General features: G+C 49.9%; 14 protein-coding genes and 1 non-coding gene across 15 annotated transcripts; 9 read left to right on the top strand and 6 right to left on the bottom strand.

Moving 5' to 3' along the window:
• Positions 1-423: 423 nt before the first annotated feature.
• IAR55_000536 (uncharacterized protein) lies at positions 424-1,273 on the bottom strand (the record flags this gene model as incomplete). The annotated part of the gene is made up of 5 exons (XM_066943670.1): positions 424-489; positions 556-642; positions 738-935; positions 1,126-1,184; positions 1,240-1,273. The coding sequence occupies 5 exons, from the start codon at positions 1,271-1,273 to the stop codon at positions 424-426; spliced, it is 444 nt and encodes a 147-aa protein (XP_066806212.1).
• Positions 1,274-1,589: 316 nt separating this feature from the next.
• IAR55_000535 (uncharacterized protein) lies at positions 1,590-2,800 on the top strand (the record flags this gene model as incomplete). Its single annotated transcript, XM_066943669.1, has 4 exons — positions 1,590-1,743; positions 1,809-1,906; positions 1,969-2,198; positions 2,266-2,800. The coding sequence occupies 4 exons, from the start codon at positions 1,590-1,592 to the stop codon at positions 2,798-2,800; spliced, it is 1,017 nt and encodes a 338-aa protein (XP_066806211.1).
• A 534-nt stretch (positions 2,801-3,334) lies between these two features.
• Positions 3,335-4,109, top strand: IAR55_000534 (uncharacterized protein; the record flags this gene model as incomplete). Its single annotated transcript, XM_066943668.1, has 6 exons — positions 3,335-3,443; positions 3,508-3,521; positions 3,621-3,631; positions 3,698-3,726; positions 3,861-3,959; positions 4,066-4,109. 6 exons carry the CDS (start codon positions 3,335-3,337, stop codon positions 4,107-4,109), a joined length of 306 nt encoding a protein of 101 aa, XP_066806210.1.
• A 627-nt stretch (positions 4,110-4,736) lies between these two features.
• Positions 4,737-5,276, top strand: IAR55_000533 (uncharacterized protein; the record flags this gene model as incomplete). The annotated part of the gene is made up of 3 exons (XM_066943667.1): positions 4,737-4,775; positions 4,846-4,930; positions 5,125-5,276. The coding sequence occupies 3 exons, from the start codon at positions 4,737-4,739 to the stop codon at positions 5,274-5,276; spliced, it is 276 nt and encodes a 91-aa protein (XP_066806209.1).
• Positions 5,277-6,217: 941 nt separating this feature from the next.
• Positions 6,218-7,669, bottom strand: IAR55_000532 (uncharacterized protein; the record flags this gene model as incomplete). The annotated part of the gene is made up of 3 exons (XM_066943666.1): positions 6,218-6,685; positions 6,823-7,110; positions 7,229-7,669. 3 exons carry the CDS (start codon positions 7,667-7,669, stop codon positions 6,218-6,220), a joined length of 1,197 nt encoding a protein of 398 aa, XP_066806208.1.
• A 670-nt stretch (positions 7,670-8,339) lies between these two features.
• On the top strand, positions 8,340-9,756 carry IAR55_000531 (uncharacterized protein; the record flags this gene model as incomplete). The annotated part of the gene is made up of 5 exons (XM_066943665.1): positions 8,340-8,452; positions 8,547-8,673; positions 8,875-9,163; positions 9,278-9,371; positions 9,564-9,756. 5 exons carry the CDS (start codon positions 8,340-8,342, stop codon positions 9,754-9,756), a joined length of 816 nt encoding a protein of 271 aa, XP_066806207.1.
• A 183-nt stretch (positions 9,757-9,939) lies between these two features.
• IAR55_000530 (uncharacterized protein) lies at positions 9,940-11,295 on the bottom strand (the record flags this gene model as incomplete). Its single annotated transcript, XM_066943664.1, has 5 exons — positions 9,940-10,052; positions 10,165-10,274; positions 10,338-10,365; positions 10,500-10,578; positions 10,756-11,295. The coding sequence occupies 5 exons, from the start codon at positions 11,293-11,295 to the stop codon at positions 9,940-9,942; spliced, it is 870 nt and encodes a 289-aa protein (XP_066806206.1).
• A 430-nt stretch (positions 11,296-11,725) lies between these two features.
• On the bottom strand, positions 11,726-12,893 carry IAR55_000529 (endoplasmic reticulum vesicle protein 25; the record flags this gene model as incomplete). Its single annotated transcript, XM_066943663.1, has 7 exons — positions 11,726-11,773; positions 11,842-11,915; positions 11,989-12,119; positions 12,207-12,276; positions 12,342-12,426; positions 12,532-12,661; positions 12,760-12,893. 7 exons carry the CDS (start codon positions 12,891-12,893, stop codon positions 11,726-11,728), a joined length of 672 nt encoding a protein of 223 aa, XP_066806205.1.
• A 438-nt stretch (positions 12,894-13,331) lies between these two features.
• Positions 13,332-16,359, top strand: IAR55_000528 (cysteine-tRNA ligase; the record flags this gene model as incomplete). The annotated part of the gene is made up of 11 exons (XM_066943662.1): positions 13,332-13,451; positions 13,511-13,599; positions 13,665-13,761; positions 13,825-14,232; positions 14,295-14,610; positions 14,669-14,901; positions 14,967-15,074; positions 15,140-15,265; positions 15,333-15,439; positions 15,504-15,774; positions 15,835-16,359. 11 exons carry the CDS (start codon positions 13,332-13,334, stop codon positions 16,357-16,359), a joined length of 2,400 nt encoding a protein of 799 aa, XP_066806204.1.
• An 841-nt stretch (positions 16,360-17,200) lies between these two features.
• Positions 17,201-17,315, top strand: IAR55_000527. The gene has a single exon (XR_010824789.1). It is a non-coding gene; the product is annotated as a 5S ribosomal RNA (ribosomal RNA).
• An 841-nt stretch (positions 17,316-18,156) lies between these two features.
• Positions 18,157-18,754, bottom strand: IAR55_000526 (uncharacterized protein; the record flags this gene model as incomplete). Its single annotated transcript, XM_066943661.1, has 4 exons — positions 18,157-18,179; positions 18,280-18,432; positions 18,574-18,664; positions 18,737-18,754. 4 exons carry the CDS (start codon positions 18,752-18,754, stop codon positions 18,157-18,159), a joined length of 285 nt encoding a protein of 94 aa, XP_066806203.1.
• A 395-nt stretch (positions 18,755-19,149) lies between these two features.
• Positions 19,150-20,015, bottom strand: IAR55_000525 (uncharacterized protein; the record flags this gene model as incomplete). The annotated part of the gene is made up of 4 exons (XM_066943660.1): positions 19,150-19,220; positions 19,294-19,365; positions 19,550-19,631; positions 19,782-20,015. 4 exons carry the CDS (start codon positions 20,013-20,015, stop codon positions 19,150-19,152), a joined length of 459 nt encoding a protein of 152 aa, XP_066806202.1.
• A 363-nt stretch (positions 20,016-20,378) lies between these two features.
• Positions 20,379-21,514, top strand: IAR55_000524 (uncharacterized protein; the record flags this gene model as incomplete). The annotated part of the gene is made up of 7 exons (XM_066943659.1): positions 20,379-20,534; positions 20,606-20,612; positions 20,675-20,702; positions 20,760-20,824; positions 20,889-20,959; positions 21,039-21,201; positions 21,276-21,514. The coding sequence occupies 7 exons, from the start codon at positions 20,379-20,381 to the stop codon at positions 21,512-21,514; spliced, it is 729 nt and encodes a 242-aa protein (XP_066806201.1).
• Positions 21,515-21,943: 429 nt separating this feature from the next.
• IAR55_000523 (uncharacterized protein) lies at positions 21,944-22,639 on the top strand (the record flags this gene model as incomplete). Its single annotated transcript, XM_066943658.1, has 1 exon — positions 21,944-22,639. One exon carries the CDS (start codon positions 21,944-21,946, stop codon positions 22,637-22,639), a length of 696 nt encoding a protein of 231 aa, XP_066806200.1.
• A 484-nt stretch (positions 22,640-23,123) lies between these two features.
• IAR55_000522 (NADH dehydrogenase (quinone), G subunit) lies at positions 23,124-25,750 on the top strand (the record flags this gene model as incomplete). Its single annotated transcript, XM_066943657.1, has 7 exons — positions 23,124-23,181; positions 23,306-23,412; positions 23,471-23,478; positions 23,542-23,562; positions 23,615-23,669; positions 23,725-25,053; positions 25,112-25,750. The coding sequence occupies 7 exons, from the start codon at positions 23,124-23,126 to the stop codon at positions 25,748-25,750; spliced, it is 2,217 nt and encodes a 738-aa protein (XP_066806199.1).
• Between the last annotated feature and the right edge of the window lie 135 nt (positions 25,751-25,885).

Genomic DNA, 25,885 nt, shown 5'->3' with positions numbered 1-25,885 from the left:
ACTGTGGCTTTGTTGGGATCGTCTGCTATTACTCAGATAGCAATACGCCTTCAAAGCATGTCGATCTCGAGTGAGTGGCTCCTTGCAGCCACTGCGCGATGTACTGTCACCTGATCGAACGCAGTTGGTCAGAGGGCAGGCTGCTTGCCATTTTGAACCGCTGTCTCTCGAAGTGGTCGTTCTAAGACGGATGATACTGGTAGACATTGTTTTTGACTGTTCACGCATTCTCGATCAGGCGTCGTTGCTTGCAGTGGCATCACAGTTAGGAGCAAAAAATCTCTGACAGATTCAACGTGTAGGATAAATAACAGCATGGATGACGCCTTTCATAGCTGCTCGAAACCGCCTGGCACGGGCGTGATGATCGCAAGTATTGCATTCTGGAAGCAAGACGCTAATCTCACAATGACGTTTGGTGATCTAGTCGAATTTGGATCGATCGTAGTTGGCACCACCAGCCCTTCGTAAACGAGTGACAATGTCGTCCTGAACAAGGTTCGGTGTCGTATCAGCTAAAAGGACACCTGCGATGAAAGAGGGCGTCCAGCTCACCTGCTTGAGATCGTTGGGCGTGGATGCGTTGATCTCGATGGAGTATGATCGGAGGACGGACTTGACATCTCCCGCATGGACTGAGACCTGTACAAACGTGACGAGATGAACAGTTGCTCTCCTTCAGACGAGAGAGTGAGGTCTCTAACTGGCTCCTGACCAAGCCTGAAACATAGACTTACCTTTGCCCTTCTCATGACCTTGACCTCCTCCCCGATCCAGAAGATCAAGACGAACTTTTCCCTGAACGAATGCTCGTCATTGACATATCTGATCTTGGCATAGGCGAAAGAAGCGCGTTGAGGTTGGAGGTGAGAGGCCAGCTCGGAAATGTCGCCTGAACCAGTCGCCGTGAGTGTGAGCTTGTTCGACTTGTCGGACTGTTCAGAGTGTATGTGTCAGCTCGAAAACCGTGGTTTGTTGTAGATATTGGAACATATTGTCGTCGTGCGAGGGAAAAGAATAGACAAAGCACAATCTCATGATCAGCAACATGTCCCAAGATAGAAGCACTTCGTGTTGAATGGACCGTGATGAAGGAAGCTGCTACAAGATTGCCCTCGTACCCACCTCGTAGTCAAGCAGTAACCAAGTGATCTCTCCATCATTACTCCTGACCTTGTCGTAGGCTGCAGTCGCGGTGATACATCAGTCATTTGGACTTTATCGCGCGGATAAGCTCACCCTCGGCGATTTTTGGGTCCTTGACATCAGCCATATCGACGAGGAGAGGAGATCAAGAGGAGCAAGAGCGGGGCGGGGGAGAGAATAGATGGGGCGAGAAGGTCAGAGCACTGGGTGATCCTGTCTTGATAGCTGTTGCATGAGATGGTAGATGCCAACAACAGACTGATAGACAGGACACCACCCCAGCTGGAGTATTCAGGGTCATCAGAGTTCGACCGCGACGGTCACGTGACTGGCAACCCGCAAGTCTCCTTAAACCTCCTTGTGCAGCATCCTCTTTCTATCTCGACTTCAGTTGTTTTGCTATAGCTCACTCTTGAAGCGATTCAATTGGTTTCACCGCCAGCATGTCTCACAGTCATGGCGAACCCTTAGGATCCGACGCGACTGTGACTCCAGAGGTTCAGGCCGTCTCTTCTCTGCTCGCCCATCCGTTACTGCAAGATCCGAAATTCGTAGCAGCTGTCGGAGGTCTGGTCGTCCTACTCATCTTTCTATCTTGTAAGCTGCCTCTGACCTCAGCCAACACAATCTGGGTAGTCACTCATGAGCTTTGATCATCAAAGTGTTCCGTTCTGGAAAGAAGATTGCGAGACGGAATGGTCCTGCTACGATCTTGCTTGTTGGTCCTTCTGACGGTGGAAAGACTTCCCTCTTCACCAAGGTAAGCTGTTGAGCGATGTGAGTTGACAGAACTACGAGCTTATCATGTCTTTCGTCCGACAGCTTGTCCAGGGTGTATATCCCCAGACTCATACCTCTGTAGTACCATCTGTCACCACCTTCACTCTTCCCTCACCTTATGACGACGGTCAAACCAAACAAATTCGACTGGTGGATCTGCCTGGACACCCGCGACTTCGTGACGAGTTGAAGAAGCGTATCAAAGATGCTAGTGCTGTAGTGTTCGTGGTCGACATTCAGGGGATTGTCAGGAATTCTTCAGGAGTCACAGAGTAGGTGTCAGCTAACGTCTCAGTCCCTCCCCGATACTGACGAATAGCTGAATTTGTTTACCTCCAGAGAACTCCCACCAGTTCTTACTGCTCTCACCAACCTTTCCCTCCGTCTTCCTCCCTCCTCGCCACTTCCGAAAGTCCTTTTACTCGCACACAAGACCGATCTCCTCGTCCGACCCGCTCCGCCGTCCACCCATTCTCCTCCCGATATCTCAAGTGCGACCCTCACAACCTCCACTGATCGATTGAGATCCATCCTGACTCGAGAGATGGATAGACTCAAATCTGCTCGAGGTGGATCGGGCGGTAAGATCGAAGGTATGGGTAAAGTCGCCGGCGGAAGTTCGGGGAACTGGTTCAGTAGATTGTTCGGTGCGGGAAGCGGTGCTGTGGGCGTGAGTGAAGCGGAAGGTGAGGGTGAGGAGGATGAGGGATTGGTTTGGGGTGGTAAGGGCCCTTTCAGATGGGAAGATGTGGAAGGCGTAGACATCGAGTGGGCAGCGAGCGGCTTGGGGTTAGTCCAGGGAGAGAAGGTGAAGGGAGAGGTGGAAGAGGGTAATGGACTAGACGAGATCAGGAAGTTTTTGTGGGAAGTTTAGAATGCATTGAAATGGGCCATTGGGAGACGTTTCAACCTTCAACATCACTGACAGCTTCTGGGTATAGAGGCTTCAAGTACTATGGCCAATCGGAGGACATATTCACCGCTTTCCAGAAGCGATCGTATACAATCTTATGATGAGTTGATCATCCATTCTAGCCGTCTTTCTGTCTCGCACAACCGTGGATGCTCCCCAACATGGCAGCTGCACCAAAGTAATGACCTCGCATGACAAGAGGCGATGGAGACTTTATGCACTTGACAAAGACAGATAGACTGTTGTTATATTTGGTTATGCCACACGTCCCACTTCGACGCGCTGACGTCACCATCTCCTTGCTAGAGTTGCCACTCCATCCGGCACCGCACCGCACGGCGGCATGGCATGTCACCGTCTCCGCGCCGAGTCAATCACTTTTATCCTGTGCTTTTCAGAAAGTGACAACCCCACATCTCAGTCTTCAGTCTTCAATATCCCAAACTAAACCAGTCTGAACAACTAACTACTCTCACTCACCAAATCTCCGTCGATATGCCCGTCAAAGGATCCGACATCGTTCTCATTCTCGTGGCCATCATCTTCCCTCCTGCCGCAGCTGCGATCATCACGGGATGTTCTTGCGATCTCCTCATCAATATCCGTGCGTATAGCGTCTCTACTCCGTCTCCGTGCTGCGCTGACCTACTGCATCCAACCTCCCGCAGTCTTGACCATTTTGGTAAGTACCATTGCTTTTGAGGACAGAATTCAAAAGATATGATAAGGGAGAACAAGTGCTGATGCGATTCCGCACCCTTCTGTGCTCTTCATGATAAAGGGTTATCTCCCGTAAGTAATCGATCATCTCGTCTGATCGCAATCTCAATGACCAAGCTGATACTTCGCTCAACGCAGAGGTCACATCCACGCTTTCTGGCTTATTTGTGCGTACATCCCGGTTTTCCCACCGAGTAATCAACCAACCCAAAGACCCCTTTTCAAACTCTACTGCGCTCGCACACGCGCACAGTTTTCTATTACCTTCATGTGCTGACGCAATGCATATCTAATCTCACAGACAAGCGAATCAAGGCTGAAGAGATGTACGGACACGGAGGATACGCTTACCTCGGTAACGGCAACTTTGTCGGCAGCGGTCCCGGTGGAGTCGCTCCTGGTGAGTTCGACCCCACAATCTGTTGTACCATTACCCATCCCATCCAAGCTTGAACAGCTCGTTTGGACAGGAGCCGTGACAACATGCTGATGATGTTCGTCTATAGTAGGAGGAGCCCAACAGCCGTACTACGGCTCTACAGGTCGTTAATCTGTCCATCCTCCCCTTTATCATGTGGTCCTGAGACAGTGTAGTAGATACGGATATTGGGAGAGCGAAATGCGCAGGAGGGTGGCTTTAAGGTGGGATTGTACACCACTTGTATGGAACAGGAAAGGAAATGTATAGCTCAGTGAAACAAGTGTGTGGAGGTGCAAGAGACCGTTCTCCGCCGGACATTGTGTGAAGAGAACACGGCGTCAGGCTGTCATGGAGGGCCGGAGGTCGGCGAAGGTCACGAAGAAGACTCTATGTTTAGGCGTCGAGGACCTTCAAGGTTTCTGGACCACGCAACACAACATCGATGAGGTTGGGTGCCTGAGATGTGCTATTTGAATCCCCGCTGAGAAGCAATCCGCTTCATTCCCGATGGCACGACATTGGGAATCCGACTATCAACAACGAGTGGTGCGACGATGCACAGCCGATACTAGCACATTCGAAAGGAAGACACGACAAACTGATATCCTTTGACGTCACAAACACACACTTACACAGATCTAAGTTATACATGCAAGCATGGTCTCACTCAGTCACCTCAACATCACCTTCTTTCAACAATGCAATGATCGTACACGACCGATCTGAGAGTACGATTACAGATGTGACGACACCAAGATGAACTTGATAAGAGGGTTCACAACTGATCCAATGCATGTGAGTGACTACATTCGACTGGACCCAAACGACAAAGCATATTTGACTGACTGGGCTATCCGGAGTACAGTGGCGAACATACCAATTGGACGGTCCTCTCTATCCGGAGCTGGAGAGGGAGATGCAGCGTCAAGCCTCGAGAGCATTTGCGACAGGTAAGTATGGGCTAAGTGGGAAAAGCCTCTTTATCCATGCGACGCGGTATATCAAGACTACCATCGATCACCATTGTCGTTTGTCACTCACCATACTCGACAACGAGAACGAGAATTCCCTAACCCAACACCCGAGATCTCGTGCCGATGTCACGAGCCCCTCCCGGCTGACTGTCAACACTCGTATGTCGTAGCACAAACACCACTAGGATACTCGGTCTCCACGTCTATCACCTCCGTCAACGGAGTCACGAGGGGCAGTACCCAGATACAGATTGGGAAGGGCACGCCATGGACCGCTGCTGAGATGAAAGAGTTGGAAAGGAGGTTCGTGGCGTTGGTCTGAAGGAAGCATGGTCGGGTAAGTCCCAGCGTTTTTGAGCGTGGGTTTCTCTTTTTTCTGGTCTGGGCAATATCTCCCTCATGACAAACATTGAATGATGGGATCAGCGTGATTTGTATCGGCTCCACTCACTCTTTCTCACTCCCGTCCGGGTTTGCCGACTGGACTGTTAGTCACCAGAAGGATAGGCAATGCTGATCTGAGGATGACTGCAGAAGATCTGACGGTCATACACTGCGCTCAATCGAAGCCCATCATCCCTCTTCATCTTCCTCTCATCGGATCAAATCTATCGAATCGTCTCACCATGACACCGTCCCACCTCGTTCTCACTCCTTGAACGGTGGTTCGCATCACCACCACCACCACCACCATTCTGTCGAAGATCGTGCCCATCCGCGTCATATCGATACCGGTCACGTCCGCCACTCCCACAACGACAGTACAATCCGCAAAGATGGATCAGGGCTTGACGTCCCGGATGTTGGACATGTGCCTGATGTTGAACATCCTCGTACAACATCGAGATCCGGTTCGTGGTCCTCCAAGTTCAAGGCGAAGAGAAGCTCGGGCGACGATGGGCAGTGAACTTTCTCTCGCTCTCTCACTCATTCTCACTCACCCACACCCAGCAAATAGTATTACGCCTTTCATACCCATCTCAGTCTGCTGTGTATGTATTATTTCGTTCATTTCAGTTCAGTTGAGTTCGGAATCGTCATGCTTCGCGTGTATTGCTGAAGCTGTGCTTTGACATGCCAGATGATGATATGCATGGTGATGTTCTCTCTTTATTGAATTGTATATCTATCTATCGAATTGAAGTCGTGGGTCCAGAACGGGAAATGAGCGTGTCCATATACGCTTTTCTTTTCTCTCATGCTTCGGACTGTACATATAACCCTTATCACACTGACATCTTTCGCGCCTTTCTCCCCTACACCTCATCTCCTCTTTTTCAACTCGGCCTCGCCATTCGTTGCGGTCTGCCCCACATCTGAGGCCGAAGTCGTCCCCACAGATTGGGGTATACCTTCCAAATCCGCCATTGCGACATGACCATCTTCCGCATCCGACTCATCATCACCTTCAACATCTTCTTCTCTGATATCTTCTGCCCCCAACCCCCTGACCACTCGAACAGCCACCACACAGGCCATACAGAACCACATGGACGCGAGGACATAGAGCGTGCAGAGCAGAGCGAAGAACCCCCAGAATGTCCCTCGGGTGAGATACTTCCCTTGAGAGGGGTTCCATTCGAAGGGAATGTATGCGGGAGCATCGTAAAAGAGGGTTCGAAGGACAAGGAATAGTCCGATCTGACGGCTGAATAACCAGGAGACAAGGAAGATGACAAAGGTGATGTCGCACAGTGTGGTGTGAGACAGGTATCGAAGCATTTTCGCAAGCTGTGGGCGAGGGAGCATGGTCAGTAGGGACAGCGGGTTGTATAGACTACAGTATTTGAGACGCCAGTCCGGGACCTCGATTGGCTCGAGCACGAAGGGAACGAGAAAATGTGTTGCGAGGGTCGGAAGCCACTCACGGGGAAGATGATATCCACAAAATCCATCAAGACATGGATCAATGTCCCAACCCTCGTAAAGTTCGTCGCGTAACTCGATGTGATCAGAGTAATAGACAAGATATGATGTCCGAACATCTGCCAGTGATCCTTCCTCCTCTTCTCGGTGTTGATGACGTAGACTTGGTGGAACCACCAACCCAATTGAGCGAGGTAGTAGAATTTGGTGAGTCCGGGGATGGGACTGTAGGGGTATGTTCCCCACAATTGAGCGGGAGAAGCCGCGTGAGGTATTCGATGTAGAATTATCTGTCCAGTGGGAAAGCAGAGGTTGTCAGCTTACCCAATCCGCTCGAGTAGCCATATGGTTAGAGAGTAATGATGCAGAGGATTGATCTGGCAGTGGTTACCACGAAATCATACTCACCATACCGATGGTCCACGAAACAGAACAGTACAGACAACTCCAAGCTTGTTCCGAGAATCTCGTCGCGATATTCTCTTTTCTCCTTCTCTCTTTTCTCTCCCCTTTCGCCAAATGCGCTTTCCCGTTCTGCGCATGCTCATGACCGGCTGGTGTCGCCCCCAGATACCATCTTACGAATGGCGCAAATACATACCGAAGACAGAACGCTCTCGCGAGAGTGAAGGCTAACGCCCAGAAGATGACGAAACAAAGATCTTTGGAACCTTTCGAGTATAGTGTCGGTGAGGAGGTCGAGGTGACGGAGAGGTGTTTTGATGTTCGCTGGAAAAAGGAAAGGTGTGGTCGGACAGGGTACGAGAGGAGCAGGAAAGGGTGGAGCGGTGTGGGGAGATAGGTGTGAACGAGGGTCGGAAGTCTTGAGGAGGTGAGATTGTAAGACATGATAAGAGGTGTCGAACCTCGACCAGAAATGACTGGCGAACGAGGGGTACGAACGTAAGAGCGAATCAAAGCGATGAATCACTCGAGGATCATCGCTTGGTCATGGAAAAGTGACTCTAGAGGAAGGAACGGATCTATTGTCCTTGTCAACGATTGATCGTGATTTTTTTTTTGCATCGTAGGTGGTGACAACCACCTAAACGCGTAAAAAGTCGAAACCCACCAATGATGATTCCGACAAACCAAGACGTGGGTCTGCGAACGATATTGCCAACTCGGCACCTGAGCTGCGGTCGCGATTCTTGTCCGATATCCAAAGCCGCCGTGTATAGCCACCTTCGTGGTATTCTGGTCTATGTAGCGTACTCGATAAGGATGTCACCACTACTGATGTGAATCGTTGAGAGATGCAAAGCCCAAACCAATGAATTTCAAGTGGACAACCCCAGAAAAACACGTCCAGACCTACTACCATCGTTTGATCCCGTAAACAACGGGAACTAGTACTACCCCCCTTTCTTAATCGATCCATCCATTTACTCCTGACGAAGCTCTCGTCGATACTTTGCTCGTCCTTTGGACCGGACACGACTCTGACCATTCTTTTGCTTGCTCTCTCTCTCACACACAATCACGTCCACCTCACCCGGTCTCACATCACTCGGACGACATGGCTTTTCCTACTCCCTCACCGACATTATATGTCTCGAATCTCGAATCCAAGGTCAAGAAGATCGAGTTGCGTGCTCAGTTATACGCTCTCTTCACGCCTTATGGTCAAGTGTAAGTCAGATGATCAGTTCGCACTTCAGCCTTGTCACTGCATTCAAGCATGGTTCAGGATCAACGAGACTGATGATCTTTCAACCTCGTGTAGCATCGACGTTGTGGCTAAGAAACATGCCGGAGGAAGGGGACAGGCTTTCATTGTGTTTGCAGAACAATCAGCAGCCACTTCTGCTCTGAGATCGTTGTCCGGGGATCTGTTCTACAACAAAGAGCTGGTTAGTGTGTCTTTTTCTCTGCCTCATACCATGAGTGCAATTTTCACTTTCAATGACTCTGAGGGACTCTGATGTCTTCGATTTCATGCGTTTCTTCTCCACACTCTTTTCTCTAACGGAAGGATCCAGTATTCTGGATCGGCTCAAATCAAGATTGTCATACGCACATCCGCTGATACCTGCTCGCTCCCTCGCTCACAGAGAATAACATACGCCAAAAAACCGTCATCAGCAACTATCGCCCGAACAGATCCCACGGCTTCCCGAGACGCCGCAGCGATAGAAGCAGCGCGAATGGTCGTCTCGCGCGCTCAAGGGGAGTACGAGCAGCTCGAGAAGGAACGAGAATTGGAAGACGCAGCTATCAGGGGAGATAATGGGCCGGAGAAGAGAGCGTTGGATGGGGAAGGAGATGAGAGGGAAAGCAAGAGAGTGAAGGGGAACAATGAGGTGGGGGAAGAAGAAGAGGAAGAGATGGAGCTGGATGATGGTGAGTTGACGTGTCTAATTCCATCTCCAATTCTGAGTAGACGAAATCAGGGATTGGATGTGTCAATCTGTGTGCTGTGGGAGACCGTGCTGATTGTATTCTGGTGCGGCTCAGATGATGATGAAGCGACACCATCGAAACCTACACTCATCTGCACAAACTTACCGGCGGAATGCAATTCCGATATCATGAGTGCCCTGTTCTCTCAGTGAGTCACGCTGCACAATCCTCCCCTTGTCTCCTTCCTCGTGGTTCGTTGTCCCTCCATTCTGGATGTATAGAGATCGCTATCGTGCTCTTATTCTGCCATGTCCTACTCCATTGTTCATTCGACCACTTTCACGCTGTCAGAGGACACTCTCATTACTTTCCGGTCTTCGCTGACACCTCATCACTTCAGATACTCTGGCTTTATCACCTCATCCTCTCTCCCCTCTTCATCGAAACCCCCTTCATCCCATCCCAAGCCTAATCCAGGAGCCAAATCTTTCGCAGCGATATTCGGGACGAAAGAGCAAGCTCAAACCGCGCTGACAGAGGTGAATGGATATTTGATGCAACCCGGCTGGGAGATGAGTGTGAGTTTGCAGTAATCGTATAGAGTATGTACATTCTGCATGGGCATGGAAAATATATGATCATGATTTAGGAGTTTTACAACATTATCGGGCGACACTCTTCGTACACTTGTGGATATCCTCATCACCGTTTTCGGAATGTAGTACATCTTCTCGCTGTCTCTGCTTGCGACTATGGAGCGCGAGGACCGTAGTCGTCTACTTCCCGCCCATGATGGCCTTCATTGGATTTGCTGCTCCGAACTTCTTGAGCACTTCCGCGGCACGTTTCATCTCATTCGAGAAGTCGGTGATGATCCTCCTTGCCTCTTCTTTCCAAATTGAAGTATGCAATATTAGCAGAGAGCCTACCTACGATGGAGGCGGATAGGGGGTTCGAGGGAAGCTGATCAGGTGAACTTGTGCGCGCTGATGACAGCTTACCGTGTTTGCGTTCTTCCTCTTCGATCATGTACACACCCCTGACGAGATTCTGACTACCCTCAACCACGAGCTGATGGAAGATGTATTGAGTGTTGAAGATGATATCGTAGCTATTTACAGACATTGTTTTAGACCGTCGGAGTGGGGTAAGAGGAAGGAGGAAAGTGACTGACGTGCTAGCGATAGTGTCTTTGGTGAATTCTGGGTGAGTACAAGTAAGTCAGCGTTGGTGACGTAAAAAAAGGCTTCAAGTAGTGAGTACAGGGGCAGCTTGCTGCACTACCAAGGAAGGTCATGCGATCATAATCATATAAGTTAGCGCTGGCTCAACGCACCTTCGAGGAAGGCCATGTGCTTTTTCTGGAGATTGTCCCATTCCTCCTCGAGGAGGTTCTTGGAATTGTACCTATCGACCTGCCCAGAGAAAGTGATCAGTAATGGTTATTTTGAGGTCTTCAGTGCCAGGAGGGAAAAGAGGATGCCAAAACCATTGGCAAGGAGAGAAGACGACCAATGTGTGGGTAGGAAAGGCTCAAGTCTGAGGCCAGCTCAAGGGGGAAGGGGGGTTGATACAATTGTAGTAATATTTACCGGTGCCATCGGATCGAACTCCTCATCATCTTCTCCATCGTGACCAAAATCCATGTCATCATCGTCATCGTCATCGTCTGTCTCCTCGTACCCGTGATTATCATTTTTCCTTCCTTTCTGATAATCCTCCTTCCCCAACTCTCCAATGCCATTAACATTACCATTAGAGTTGGCGTTGTCGTTCTTTCCGGCAAGGGTGACAAACGATGCAGCTCGTCTGACCAACCTATTCCTTCCTCCCACCATCTCTCGACCAACGCCCCCACTCTCGACCCCGTCGCTGCTCTTACTCCCGTTCTTCGTGAAGGGATTACCGGAATTGTACGGGGGGGTAGGACCGGTCTTGACAAGTGCTCGAGAGTTGGTTTCGTTTTCGAAAGTATTTTCGACAACGTCAGGATAGATGGGGCCAGACACAATGGCTCTGCTCGCTTCGGCAGAGCTGGAATAGTTGCCGGGTGGCGACTGGTCGATGTCAAATGGTTCAGGGTCGGGATCAGGTGAGGAGGTGCAAGGGTATGCGTTGTAAAGTTGATTCATTGTGATCTTCGCGGTGTTGGTGAAATTGAGAGTGTGGTTTGATTTGTATGTCAGTGCGACTCGAGTCAGTGGAACCGACGTTAGGATCCGAGGTAAGAAGCAGAGCAGGAGAAAAGAGGAAGAAGGAAGAGAGTCGGGTCAATGTATAACTGTGTACTTGATGGCTGAGAGAGCAAGAGTGCCGTGCGCACAAACCCGGCTGCCTCTTCATTCGCCATTTCGAGCTTGGACCACAAGTTTGGTTTTCACTTACTCGCACTCAGTAGGGGATCATCGGAAAGAAACACTGGTCAAGTCAGATGGAACGATGTCGGTAGATCCCTCACCACACGTATATAGAGCATGCGACGACTTTCACGGTATCAAACATCCACGATATGCGTGGATGACAATGCATTTCGTTTTCTCATTGTTCACCATCCGAACCAGATCAATCGATGAGGTATTTGCGTTTGAAAAATGATCGAAGATGGAGTACCTGTCCACGATCTTGCCGTCAGCTACGTTCCGCCCAAAGTCTCGGAAGGCTGGATAACGGTAGCTCACCTGCCAGACACCGAGCCCGATGATACCGAGCGTTATCAAGATGGAAAAGTTCTTGACTCGCTCGTTTGTACTCTCTGCAAGATTGCAAGATGGTCAGCTTGCCGATTGACATAGCACAGAGCACAGAGGACTACGGGCTGTACCCACCGTTCGTATCTCTCATCTTCATCTCTCTCCTTTGCAAGTAACCCACCTCATCCACAATCTCTTTGACGACCGCTTCGAGCTTTCTCATCTCCACTTCGAGGATAGACAGGGATTCTTGGTTGGCAATGGCGCTGCGAAGGTACAGTCATCAGTCAAGTGTATTTCTCGTCCGAGAACGAGCGGAATCCATTCCCTCAGGGCGCGAATGAGTCGCTCACTTGTAATCAATCGCATCCGCTCCGATATCGACGTCCAAATCAACCACTCTTGCTACCTTTGCATTTCCAGCTACACATTCAACGGTCAAATCTTGCACAAACGGCGAGTCTTGGTCGTTGATCAAGACCACTCACATCCTTCGTAGTGATTCGTCAAACATACGCCGACATCAGCAGACTCGTGTGTCGTGATTGCTAGTCTCGTCTCGCCTTTAATGTCCTGCGAGGAGAGCGGCACCCGTAAGCCGCCACACAGTCCCGACATTCATCGAGTGAAGACAGATGGCAGAAAGGTGTGATTTCGATACGATCAAACGATGCTCACCTTTTTGGACAGATACACGTTCCCTCTTTCTGATCCATCGAGAATCTCAATATCCACTCTTTGTTCCGCTTCTGTAGGGACGTTAGCGGTAACGATGACCAGCGAATGAGCTGCTGCAAAGTTCCAAATACTGATGTAAGATCAAACAACATGAGCTCATAATACGTATCCCGGTCACATTCCACTGACCACCCTGCAAGTTGAACACTATGTCAGTATACAGAATACTACAATAGAGCTGTCAAAGGAGTGGAGGACGTACTTGGTTTTGGATTCCTCTCAGCGACCAGATCGAACTTTACAGCATATGTCGCTGACAAGAATGAGAGGAAGAAGAAGAGCGCGGGGGTTCGTATTATCATCGTGATCTGCGAGGGGCTCGTTGCTTGTCGTTATCGTTGCACTGGACCTACAAGGCCGTACTCGAAAGTGATGAAAGAAAGTCAACTCGTTCTCCTCCACGTCGAAACGCGTATCAGACTTAGGCGTACTGGAGTACTTCGTGCACGCCTATCCATTCATCTCACTTGTAGCAGCAAGCCGAAAAGTCAATGGATTCTATTCGTACCGTTCCTCCTTGCACTTGACATCGATGCATTGTTTCGTCAACCATATTCTACTCCTTCCATCACCACAATCACGCCATCGTTCAGCGAAGAAGCTGTATGAGGTCTTCCCTCATCTTACGACGTTTTTTACCTGATTATCGACCCCTCGTTCGCTCAACAACCTCAATACGATCTACCGTTTGCTCTTCTGCACACAAAACTCATCCTGCACAACTTGGAAGGACATTCCTCATGTCTGTTCCGGCTGACGCTCCTAAAGCGTCGGGCGCTACTCAACCAGAGTGGGTCCGACCGAAGAAGACCGTCGAAGATCCTGTTCTGAAGGTGTACAACTCTCTTACGAGGAATAAGGCAAGTTCAAGTCGCTTCGACATTGCTCGAGAAATTTGGGCTGATCATGTGTCGCGTAGGACGAGTTCATCCCCACCAAAGGCAGACAGGTGGATTGGTACAATTGTGGGCCCACAGTCTACGACTCCTCTCACATGGGTCATGCCAGGTGAGCTAATCGACGATTCGAGGGGTAATCAATGAGCTCAGCTGACGCATTCAACTTCCTTGCAGAAACTATCTCACCCAAGATATCGTTCGTCGAATATTGAGGGACTATTTCGGCTACGATGTCAACTTTGTTATGAATATCACGGACATTGATGACAAGGTCAGTTGTTTTCTCCCGGTCTTAGCTCGGACGAAACTGTCTGACTTGCTTTTGGTTACGCAGATCATCCTCCGAGCTCGAGAATCATACCTCCTCACTCAAAACATCACTTCCAACCCCGCTCTCACACCACAACTTCTCTCATCAACTCAAGAAGCTTTCACCCGATTCCTCAATTTAAAACTAATCAAATCTCTCCCTTCCCCTGTCGAGGCTCCTTCTTCACCCAACGCTACCTCTTTCGACCATTTCGAGACCATCTTAACTAGAGACAAGAGCGATGCGACGTGGGCTAAAAGCGCCAGAGATAAGGACGAGAAATTTGGGCTGTATTTAACCAGTCTGAGCAAAGCTAGGGACGCATACCGCATCGCGGAGCAGAGATTAGAAACAGCTGAAGTCGGTGGAGACGGTGTGAGGGATCTCGTGGAGGGAGCCAGCGATGTGTTGGGACCATATCTCGGGGACACGGTGTGTACATGTTGTTTGCTCAGATCCCGAATGTAGAGCTGACCGAACGCTTGGGACTGCAGCTCGGCGACACTATCTCAGATCCCATCTCTGTCTCTCGTCAACTCGCATCTCACTGGGAAGCCAAGTTCTTCGAGGATATGGGACGTCTTCATATTCTTGCTCCTGATACTATCACTCGAGTCTCGGAGTATGTTCCGGAAATCGTCAGCTTCGTTCAACGGATAGTGGACAATGGTTTTGCCTATGAAGGTGGAGGAAGTGTGTGGTTCGATGTAGCCAAATTTGAGGGAGCGGAAGGAAATGGATTCAGGCATGAGTACGCCAAGTTGCAGCCGGGGAGTAAGGGAAACAAGAAATTACTAGATGAAGGAGAAGGTATGTTTGTCGTTCGACAGGAATGGAGAACGTTAACTGATCGCACATCCACTTACAGGTGCTCTGACCGGATCGCAAGGGAAGAAGCAAGCGGCAGACTTCGCATTGTGGAAGGCTAAATCTAAACCTGGAGAGCCAGCTTGGCCTTCACCTTGGGGAGAAGGTAGACCAGGATGGCACATTGAGTGCTCGGTCATGGCAAGTGAGGTCTTAGGGAGTGGCATGGACATACATTCAGGCGGTGTGGACTTGATGTTTCCCCATCACGACAACGAGCTGGCTCAAGCGGAGGTGAGAGCCGTTCTCACATACCAGATTGCTGGGGAGAATCTGCCAGAAGCTGACGAACAGAGCAGGCATATCACGGCTGCAGACAATGGGTCAACTACTTCTTACATACTGGACATTTGCACATCGAAGGGTTGAAAATGAGCAAGTCGCTCAAGAACTTTATCACTATTGAGGTAAGCAGCAAATGTCTCTATCGTTTCAAAGATCGGCTGATACTGATTGTGTACGTCTTGTGTAGGAGGCTCTTCGTGAATACTCTGCCAGACAACTGCGATTGGCTTTCATGCTTCAGACATGGTCAGCGAAACTCGACTTCAAGAAGGACTTGATAATCGATACAAAGTCGAAGGAGGAGACTTTTGATGTAAGTTTGAGTACCTAGACTCTCAACTTGCAAATCTGAAATGTTAGGCTGACGTGATTATCGATAGAACTTCTTCACCAATGTTCGAGCGAGGATAAACGATGCTGCCAGCATAGGAGTGAACACCGACGGCAAACACCATTATGATGAGTTGGAGAAGGGCTTAGAAGCAGAGTAAGTTCTTTCACGATTATGTTGGAATCTCACCTTGCAAAACGCTTATCTCTCGCTTCTCTAGCCTTCACAATGCTCAATACGATTTCAGAGCCGCCCTTTGCGACTCTTTCAACACCCCTGCTGCCCTTCAAGTGTTGCTCGACCTGATCGCCAAAGTCAACATCTACCTGTCTACTCGAGGGAGAGAGTACAACATAGCACCTGTAGTCAACATTGCGCAATGGATCACGAGGATGCTGAAAATGTTTGGATTGGGCGAAGGGGGTCCTGTCAGTGATGCATCGGCAATCGGGTGGGGCAAGGAAGGCGACGAGGGCGCTGCTGCGGGTGACGTCAGTGACTAGCAGTTATGGCGCTCCGATTCAATCATAACTGACATAACCTATTTGCAGTTTGAATCTAAACTCGATCCCTATCTCCGAGCTATATCTTCGTTCCGAGACGAAATTCGACGACTTGCCATCGCTTCATCATCGCCTTCTGAAATCTTAGCGCTTTGCGACCGTTTTCGAGATAACGATCTTGTAAACCTTGGTGTTCAGCTTGACGACGGGCAAGGCGCAGACGGTGGAGCGCTTTACAAACTCGTCGATCCTTCAATTCTCATAAGAGCACGAGAGGAGAAGGCTCAAGCCGCTGCTGATAAGGCTGCGAAGAAAGCTGCCAACGCCGCGGCCACTGAAGCGAAACGGATCGCGAATTTAGAAAAGGGTAAAGCGAGCCCTGGGGAAATGTTCAGACCGCCCAATGTCGCCGAAGGTGTATACACAGCATGGGATGAGCAAGGATTACCGACGAGAGACGGGGAGGGAAAGGAGCTGAGTAAAGGGGCGCAGAAGAAGTGTGCAAAGGAGTGGAAGATCCAGGAGAAGGCTCATGAGGCATATCTGGCTTGGTTGAAGGAAAGGGGACAGTGAGAGGTTGACGCTCTGAGGAGTGAAGAACGCTTCGTGCAACGGCAATAAGTGGCGTGACACGTCAATAAGGTCACCCCTTACATACTGGCATCAATCTTTGGGATCTTACATGCAATCGTCCTCACACGATTTGTGTGCAGATCGTCCTGGGTACAGCCCAGCTTCGGGTATGGGATCAGCAAGTCGCATCAGAATCGAATCGACGTAGAGACATCCTCGCGCATTAGCCAACTGTCTGATCCCAGTGGGTTTGGAATTGGCCAACCGTCTAGTCTGTCAATCCGAAACTGCCATAGTGCACCTGTGTCGCATACGATGTCGGCATACAGTACGTCATGTATGAATTATGGGCACTGTCTATATCTGTACGAAATTGATCCAGCGATGATTGCTGTCTTGTTAGTCGTAGGTGAGAATGCCAGTATCGAAATCAAGTCTCCAGCTGGACTGCTCAGGAGGAACATTAGCCGAGCATTTCATCGGTAACTTCTTCACATACTCACAAGTACATTGACCATGATAAGCGTCCGTCACATCTCTCACAGAGATGATCACTGTGTCCATCTCTTCGTGCGTGAAAGGCCGAGTCGTTTCGAAGTGACGTGACCGATGAACTGAAAGACGTGACCTCGAAATCCGCAAAACGACCCTCAAGTCGCTCCCGGTCATTGCCAATCAACGGCTATCATCAAGAGGTTCATTCTCTGTCTGTGTGCATCCCCTTCAGGCAGCTTCGGAGGGCTCCAGAAACAAGCGATGAGGGCCAGAGATGGCATTATTACGCCAATAGGTTTTTTTGTCCATGTCTTACTTAAACTCTTCGGATAACCTATCGATCATCTACGGCCATAGAACACAGAAAGCATTCCATCCCGTCCGCTTTGGAAAATTAAGCTGTGTATCGCTCGGTTAGTACCAAGGTGGGGGACCACTTGGGAATCCCGGGTGCTGTAGTTTTTTTGTACTTCTATATTGATGACAGAAGACGAAAGAGATTTGATTTTTGAGAACGAGCGAAAGAGATCGATGGATGAGTGGTTTGACCAGAAAGAGACGGTGCAAAGATAGGAGAGATAGGGGTGTTCTCATTTAGGACTCGACGGAGGTTTTTGTGCGCCACGATTGTTAGTGGCGCGCGCGAGACGACAGATGTTTTTGCTAGGTGGCGGTGCTTTTCTTGATTGAAAAGTGGTGGTGAAGGCGTGTACTTGTCAGGTAATCGTTCGAGCATCCTTAGTCCTTAGATCATTGCGCTATACTCGTGTCATGGTCGACGCGTATAGAACCGATGTGAAGGGTATAGGGACAGCAAGGTGGCCTCGTAGGGTCGAAGGTGATTTGCGAGGCGAGGGTCAGTGCCCACATGCACACTCACAAACCTCTCCTTTCATGAGCTCGGGGTCATCACCAATGTCCTCGATAACGAATATCGCTGCTAGTCCGACGAACTCGACCAATGGACCGACACCAGAAGAGGTTATCGAGCATAATCGCACCGTGACCGCACTGAGAGGGACCATGCATAGCGCCTGCTTACTTGAGAGCGCGTTCGGCGAGACAAGGACTGTGTGCTTGTGTGGATGTGAGTGTGGGATGAACAACAAACACCAGATTCCCGTTAGGGAGTTTCTTGCATTCCTTTTCGTCAACATTCGCCACCCAAACTCAAACGACTGGATACTCCATCTTGTGGGATCATGGACATTGATGAATAAACGAGAATGCATCTATCTCCATGCTTGCGGGCCGGCCCATGTCGAAGTGTGTCAATATAATGTCGAACGAATTTACTGCAACTCAATGCGAGAACTGAACGCAACCTGTACGCCATCATACATCAGCGAGCGGAGCCCTCCTTTCTTCTGTACTCATGCATGACGAACCACAATCCATGCGGGTAGATCACTTCACTGCACTCACCCCTACTTCCCAGAGGAAGCACTTTCTCGACTCTTGTCAATTCTTCAGGAGTAAAAGGCCATATTCGGAACAAGGTGAGTTGTCGATCACCGGGACAACCTTGACGTTGATCGTCCTCTGTCAGAGGGAGAAATTCGACGAGTGGTTCGGAACCTATAAGACATGGTCAAATTGGATCAATGCGTGGTCTTAGCAAGAAGTATGGGACGAAGATGATGGCTATGAATGTCGCATCGTCCGGATATAATATTATGTTCAAACAGGGGTTTGATGTGTGGAGTCGACATGGCTCACCGACAGCGAAACATCTACCGATACGAGCGACACACTCTCTGAACTGGTCGTACGTGAATGCGTTGATGGTTGTCCCGCAATATGATTGAGCCTGAGGAGAGCAAAATCATCAGGCTTCGTTCTAGTTTGGGGCAAGGGCTGTATGTTGAACCTGTGGACTCACGTAAAGCTCTTCGGACATGGTGGAGGAAGATTTGCGGGGTCGTCGATTGCTGGAGTAGAGTCAAGTCTTGTTGCTATGATGAGATCGATGAAAGCATCGAGAGAAGTCTATCCAAGCTCTTTAAGAAGAAATACACCGCAAGTAACTTTTCACTTGTCAATGAGGTCAGGAAAAGTGTGGAAAGGGATTTGATGATGTTGACGAAGTTTGTTAGCAGTCAGAATCAGCCCCACCTCGTCCCCAATGACGAGGACCAATCCTTTGGAAATGGAGCATCAGGTCTAGACCACGACGGGGGTGTTGTTCCAGACGACGCACGGACCCCACTTCACTCAAAGGGGCTTCTTGAGTTCACGCTAAACGTTTGATGGCTTGGACTCCCGAGATGCATCGATCGATCAATCCCTCCTTTTCTATAGATGTAGCTTGAATCCGCTTTCGTTCAACCTGTTACCTGCCTTGACAAAGGTGGTCAAGAAGCAGACTGTGAGAATCCAGGCACCAAAGGGGTCAGGGGAGGAGTTCTGATTCGAGCGTAAATGGAGAAAGATACGTACAGTTGCATCCCCAATAGATGATACTTCGCAAAAAGGACATCTTCGGAGTGTCTATCTTGATATAGGCGATGACTTCAAAACAGGAAAAGCGATGTTGTCAGCTTGGTCCCAGGTTGGCGGTGTCAAACACGTGAAGGGCAGTGCTACGAACATCACACGCTCCATGTGCATTATCGGAGGACGACAGGGAAGCAATAGAAGAAGGAGAGGTAGGAGGGTGTAGTTCGAGAAATGAGGTACGTTGTCAGAAACTTACTGTAGAGACATCTCAACACAAAGTAAGCGATGGAGACAGTGTTCATGAATGTTGTCGAAAGGCCGGCCATGTTGCCAGCGATCTTTATATAGCGACATGATGACTATCAGCTTTCCTATCCCTTTCGAGACGACCATAGCCCGCCCAGTATGTCCCTTGTTCCTCCTTCACCCTCCTGCTCCTCTTCGCCCAACGCCCTATAAGTGTATACCAAACCATGATCCCAACTCACGATTGCTGCAAACATTATCGGTTGGTTCTCCGTACAATTCTCGTGTGCCGCCTGTCTCCTCTTCAACATGTTCACCACCTTCTTATCGAACTTTCCGCTCTTCTCCATATACTCGAGGGTCGTTCGAGGACTGACATTGTTCCGAACGCCATAACGGACGACTGCACCTCGGTTCGAGGCGACAAGTGTCTGGAGAAAGATCGCTGGGATGGCGTAGTACGATACGTTTGTCATGTTGGCTGGGGTGTATGTGTCTGCTGTTGTGAGATTAGATCAATGTCGTTTGTCGAGTGAAGAATGTGTGATTGACTCAAGATTGACTGCAAAGCAAACAGTTGTTGATCTGATCCCATCAATTCGGCTATCCAACTTCTAACGACTTAACGGATTCGCGATTTGGGTTTCCCCGGATTATTCGGATATTTTTACAGTACGTGACTCCCCATCGCCCAGACGATGAGGTCACCATTTCGATCTTTTGACAGTCTGGGTAGATAATCGGTCTAACTGACTGTTCTGCTTCATCAACAGCTTCAGCTATCCCAGCACACGCTCGAGACTTTTTTCACACTTGCCCACTCCCCAAATAGGACGACCATGTCGCGACCTCATCCTGCGTTCAGCACGCCCAAGCCGGTCGACGCGCATCCCAAGACCCTGCGCATCATCTTCCACGTCGTGTCAGCAGCCATCATGATCAATGGGTTTGTGGGCGTTCAGGGTCTGGCGATCGACAAAGCAATAGGACCACAGGTAAATCATCGCATCGTCCAGTGGGGCGGAAAAGAGTGAAAGCTGAACATGCTTACTTGCCTGGTTTACAGTATGGGGGTACGTCTGGCACTCTCGAGCATTATAGCTGGGTTCGAGACCGGACTAACAGATCACGATAGGTTTCTTCCAGTATCTCACTATCTTGGGGTGATCTGTCTTCACTAAGAATGGTGGCCTATCGAAGATGCTGACGTCTCGATCCAGACTCATTGCCACGTGCATTGTCATGCTGCTGTCGACGATCTCAGACTACCTTCCTGGCATCACCTGTGAGTGTGGTATACCAGATTGCTACATTGTCACAACAGCTGAGACTGACAGTGACACTCAAAGTCTTTCGACCAATCAAGAGGGTGTTTCTGCTTGCTGCTCTTCCTGTAGAGCTGGTCATCTCCTCTATATACGTGCGTGATCTTCTCCCACTCTCTCCGGTTCATATTTAGTCACCATAGGACAAATAGACATGCTGATCGTTATGCTTAGTGGTCATTGGTCCTACTCGCACCTCATCTCATGTTCCCCGCCAGTCCCGATGCCGGAAGCTCGTCCGAACCTTCGTCGTCTGGAGGTCAGGAATTGCTCTTCCGGATCCCCTTATGGATGGACATTAGCATGCATCTTGCCCCTGCTCTAGCGCTAATTGCAGGTATGTACATGACACGGCCGTGTGCTTTCTTCCCGGAGGATCTTGACGAAATCATGCCTGATGCTACGCCGCAGACTTCTTCATTCTCGAACGCAAGTTTCGCCCTCCCGTGTCTACCTATGGCGCCTTGCTTCTAGCGACGACCTTCGGAACGGCGTACGGCTTTTGGGCCGAACATTGCGCTTCTATCAATGGAAACTTCGCGTATCCATTCCTGAATATCATGAACCTACAACAGAGGATCGCGACGTACGCCGGCGCGACGTTCGGTGCTTGGGCTGTGTTTAGAGGATTGAACAAATTGCACAAGTAGACAAAAGAGCTATAGAAACAAGAGCTGTGAACATGCTCACTCACAGATGGGACGCATGCATACGCCCGACCTTTTCGAGAGGAAGAATTGCCTATGCATCAACAACTCGGACCATTCAGGTGTCAACGGGCGGTAAACCTTTGCACGCGTTTCGTATTTCCTTCACCACACAATCTCAGGCACAGTCGTTGATGAGACGGTAACCACCTTCACTTCACCATCAAATCGAGGTAGACCAACAGCTGACTGATGGTTCGAATGTCATGATGGGAAGGTGAAAGATCAGCTCGTGAATATAAAGCGGTCGAATAGCACGCAGACCGTCTTTTCCACAATACTCACACAAACAGTTGTCCGTCCCTACTGACTACCAATCAGTCACTACAACACACAACTTTGACTGTCACACGAACACCATCTTCGCACACAATGTATCCTACTCGACCTGCGCCTTCTCCTCCACGGACCAACTCTCTTCCTGCCAACCATCCTTTCGCGACGTCTATACCATCATACCGATATACCACTTCCAACGCTTCCGTCGGTTCGTTCCAATCGTCAATCCGAACTCCTATCACTTCTTCGCCCTTTACACCTGCTTCATCCCACAGACAAAGGGGAAGGCCGAGTCCCACTGTCAACCTTGCGAAACCACTCACACCATCTCGGAGAGGTCTAGACGGACAGACAATACTCAACCTCGGTCATCCTCAAGAAATCAATTTCAGTCGATACGATCCAGACAGAGCACCATCGTCTCCGATCACTACTTCACCCACCAGCCCTACATCGTTCCTTTTCTCTCCTCTGCCCACCGAACTATCAATCTTTGATCCTCGTCCTAGACAAACGTTGCTCAAGGACATCGAGGTGATCGTGGGAAAGAAACTCCATTTCCCGTTCATGGAACGTATCGCCAACAAACGAGGTAGCAAGAAGGAGACGACCACCACCATCATTATGAAGAAGGAAAACAGGTGGAGAGGTAGCAGGAGAATGACAAATAGAAAGGGGTACGATGAGGATTGGGATATATTCACTCCGGACGATGCCGCCATGATCCAGAAGGGTTCGAAGGACGAGAAGAGGAAGTACAGAGGCGTCCGGGAGGGGAACTGGGTCTGACCGTTGACCACCATTTTAGACATAGTGGAGAAGGAAAAGCGTTTCTAATGGTGACGTCTTTCGTTTCGGTCTTTGGGATTTTGTACACTGTTCACTTTGGTTGATGACTTTTGACGACTGATTTATGCCTGATGCTTATACGATGATGATGAATATAGCAAACGCTTTCTGGCCTGACATGTAACAAAGTCGGATTGGTGCGAGAGCGATCCGAAACCACAGCTCCCTCATTGGACAAAAGTCAAGTGCCACAGACCGGGAATATTTCATTTCCCGAAGCATCACCACCCAACGCTTGCATTCCGAGCATTGTGGTTGCTTGATTGATTGCCTGCTTGCTGTTATGGTCGCTGACCTTTGGGTGGTCCACTCTCTGCGATCTCCATCTACACAACTCCCAATAACCATAGCTCCATTTCGCTTGAGACGATCCTCACCCTCCCCTCTCACCCCTCCCAAAGCGTAGTATACAGACGGTCACAAGATGCTGCGCCGAATCGCCGCAACTCGATCCTTCGCCCGTTCGCTTGGTGGACCTTCACGTGAGTATAGCAGACCAATCTATCCACCATTCCAGATGTAGTCACAACGGAGTCGACATGACTGATGGCACATCTGCTTTTCGGTGTGGATATTGGTTCATCGGGCTGACAATTCTGCATCCAGGCAATCGACTCTTCTCCTCATCCCGACCGAGACAAGCCGATATCACACTGACCATCGATGGGAAGGAGGTAACTGTCCCCCAAGGAACTGCGTTGATTCAGGCCTGTGTGAGTGATTCTACCAGTGTTCAGATAGACAAAAGCTGATCCATACTCGCGTTCATAGGAAGTTGCGTGAGTGTTTATATATCCTCCTGAGCCGTGTACAGGATCTTGCTGACATCTTCCTCGTCGTAGTGGTGCTGCTGTTCCTCGATTGTATGTTAGCTGCTTACCTGTACCTTGATGAAAACTCTGACAACCCCTGTAGCTGTTACCATGACCGATTAGCCATCGCTGGTAACTGTCGAATGTGTCTGGTCGAGGTGAGCTGTAGCGTCTTGGTGAGTATGATATCGCGTTGCTGACTTCATCGCACAGGTTGAGCGATCGCCAAAACCCGTCGCCTCATGTGCTATGCCTGCCATGCCGGGGTCCAAAGTCTTCACCAATACTCCCCTTGTCCACAAAGCCCGAGAGGGTGTCATGGAATTCCTTCTCGCCAACCATCCTCTCGACTGTCCTATCTGTGACCAAGGAGGAGAATGTGATCTTCAAGATCAATCGATGCGATACGGATCCGATCGAACACGATTCCACGAGATTACAGGAAAGCGAGCAGTGGAGAACAAGGATCTTGGACCTATTGTCAAGACCTCCATGAACAGGTGTATCCAATGTACTCGATGTGTCCGATTCGCCAATGATGTCGCTGGTGTTGAGGATCTCGGTACGACCGGTCGAGGAAACGATCTTCAGATCGGCATGTACATCGAGAAAACAATGGACTCGGAGATGTCTGGTAACATCATCGATCTGTGTCCCGTCGGTGCCCTGACCTCCAAACCTTACGCTTTCCAAGCTAGACCGTGGGAGTTGAAGAAGACGGAGAGTGTGGATGTTATGGACGCACTGGGAAGCAATATCAGAGTCGACTCAAGGGGTGTTCAGGTCATGCGAGTCCAACCCAAGATCAACGACGAGATTAACGAGGAGTGGATCAGCGACAAGACCCGATACGCCTACGATGGATTGAAATACCAACGATTGACAACACCACTTGTCAGGGAGGGTGACCGATTCGTTCCAGCTGGCTGGGAGCAGGCTCTGGACACTATTCGACACGGTCTTATCAACTCTGGCGCGAAGGGAGATGAAATCAAGGCTGTCGCCGGTGCCCTCGCCGATACTGAGACTCTCGTCGCGGTGAAGGATCTCGTCAACAGACTAGGCTCCGAAAACCTTGCCCTCGACCAATCCCTCGGCGACGCTCCTCCCGCTGCTTCCGCCGACATCCGATCGAACTACCTATTCAACACCGGTATCGAGAACGTTGAAGATGCCGATGCCGTCCTTCTCATCGGTACCAACCCTCGACACGAGGCTGCTATCCTAAACTCTCGATTTAGGAAATCTTTCCTCCACCGAGGTGCCGACTTTGCCGTCATTGGAGAGAAGTTTGACTCAACCTTCGAGTATGATCACGTTGGTACCTCTCCAAAGGATGTCGCCACCTTCCTTGGTGGCAAGGGTTCCAGCCCATTCGCGAAGATCTGGAAACAGGCCAAGAAGCCTTTGGTGGTTGTTGGTAGTGCAGTCACAGAGACCAAGGATGGTGCTGCAGTTCTGAAGGCTGTCAGTAAGCATGTCCTGGACAACGCTGGCAAGTTCTTAACGCCCGAGTGGACCGGTTTCTCTGTCCTTCAACGAGTGGGTGCTATTTTTATTGTTGTGAATTGAGGTATATGTACTGATCGGGCTTTCGTAGGCTGCCTCTCGAGCTGCTGCTTACGACATCGGTTTCACCCCTACTTCCTCCGCCGCCGCCACGAAACCCAAATTCGTTTACCTCCTCAACGCGGACGAATTCGACCCCTCTTCCATCCCCGAGGATGCCTTTGTGGTCTACCAAGGCCACCACGGTGATTTTGGAGCTCAGTTCGCCGATGTCTGTCTGCCCGCTGCGGCTTACACCGAAAAGTCCGTGACGTGGATCAACACCGAGGGTAGATCTCAAATGGGACGAACTGCTGTTCCCCCACCCGGCGCTTCACGAGAAGACTGGAAGATCGTTCGAGCCCTCTCAGAAGTTGTTGGACAACCGCTCCCTTACGACAATGTCACCGACCTCAGAATCAGATTGCACCAAATTTCACCCTCAGCAGTCCGATATGACGATCTAGAAAGACCGTCACCTGAAATCCTCAAGTTGGGTCTCGAGACTCTCTCGTCCGCCAAGACTTCAGCAGCTTCATCAACGAGTTTCAGAAAGCCCATAAATGATTTCTACCGAACCGACCCGATCTCAAGAGCATCGGTGACCATGGCTGATTGTAGCAAGGCTTTCACAAAGAAGGAGTATGAGATCCCAAGTGTCGATGTGAATGGACAAGCCTCTTACGCGTAGGTGTGGTGGTACGAGATGTCGGAGTAGAGTCGGTAGGTGCAAGGGGAAAGCCCATAGTTTAGGGTAGACGGTCTTTCCTTTCTTTGTAACTGAGCATGCAATTCGGCATTGACACGGCGGGTTTGAAGACTTGGC

The sequence above is a fragment of the Kwoniella newhampshirensis genome, chromosome 1, assembly GCF_039105145.1.
Source record: "Kwoniella newhampshirensis strain CBS 13917 chromosome 1, whole genome shotgun sequence".
In the NCBI taxonomy this organism is placed as follows: domain Eukaryota; kingdom Fungi; phylum Basidiomycota; class Tremellomycetes; order Tremellales; family Cryptococcaceae; genus Kwoniella; species Kwoniella newhampshirensis.
The sequence above is the reverse complement of the archived record's forward strand: the minus strand, read 5'-3'. Positions and strand labels throughout refer to the sequence as shown.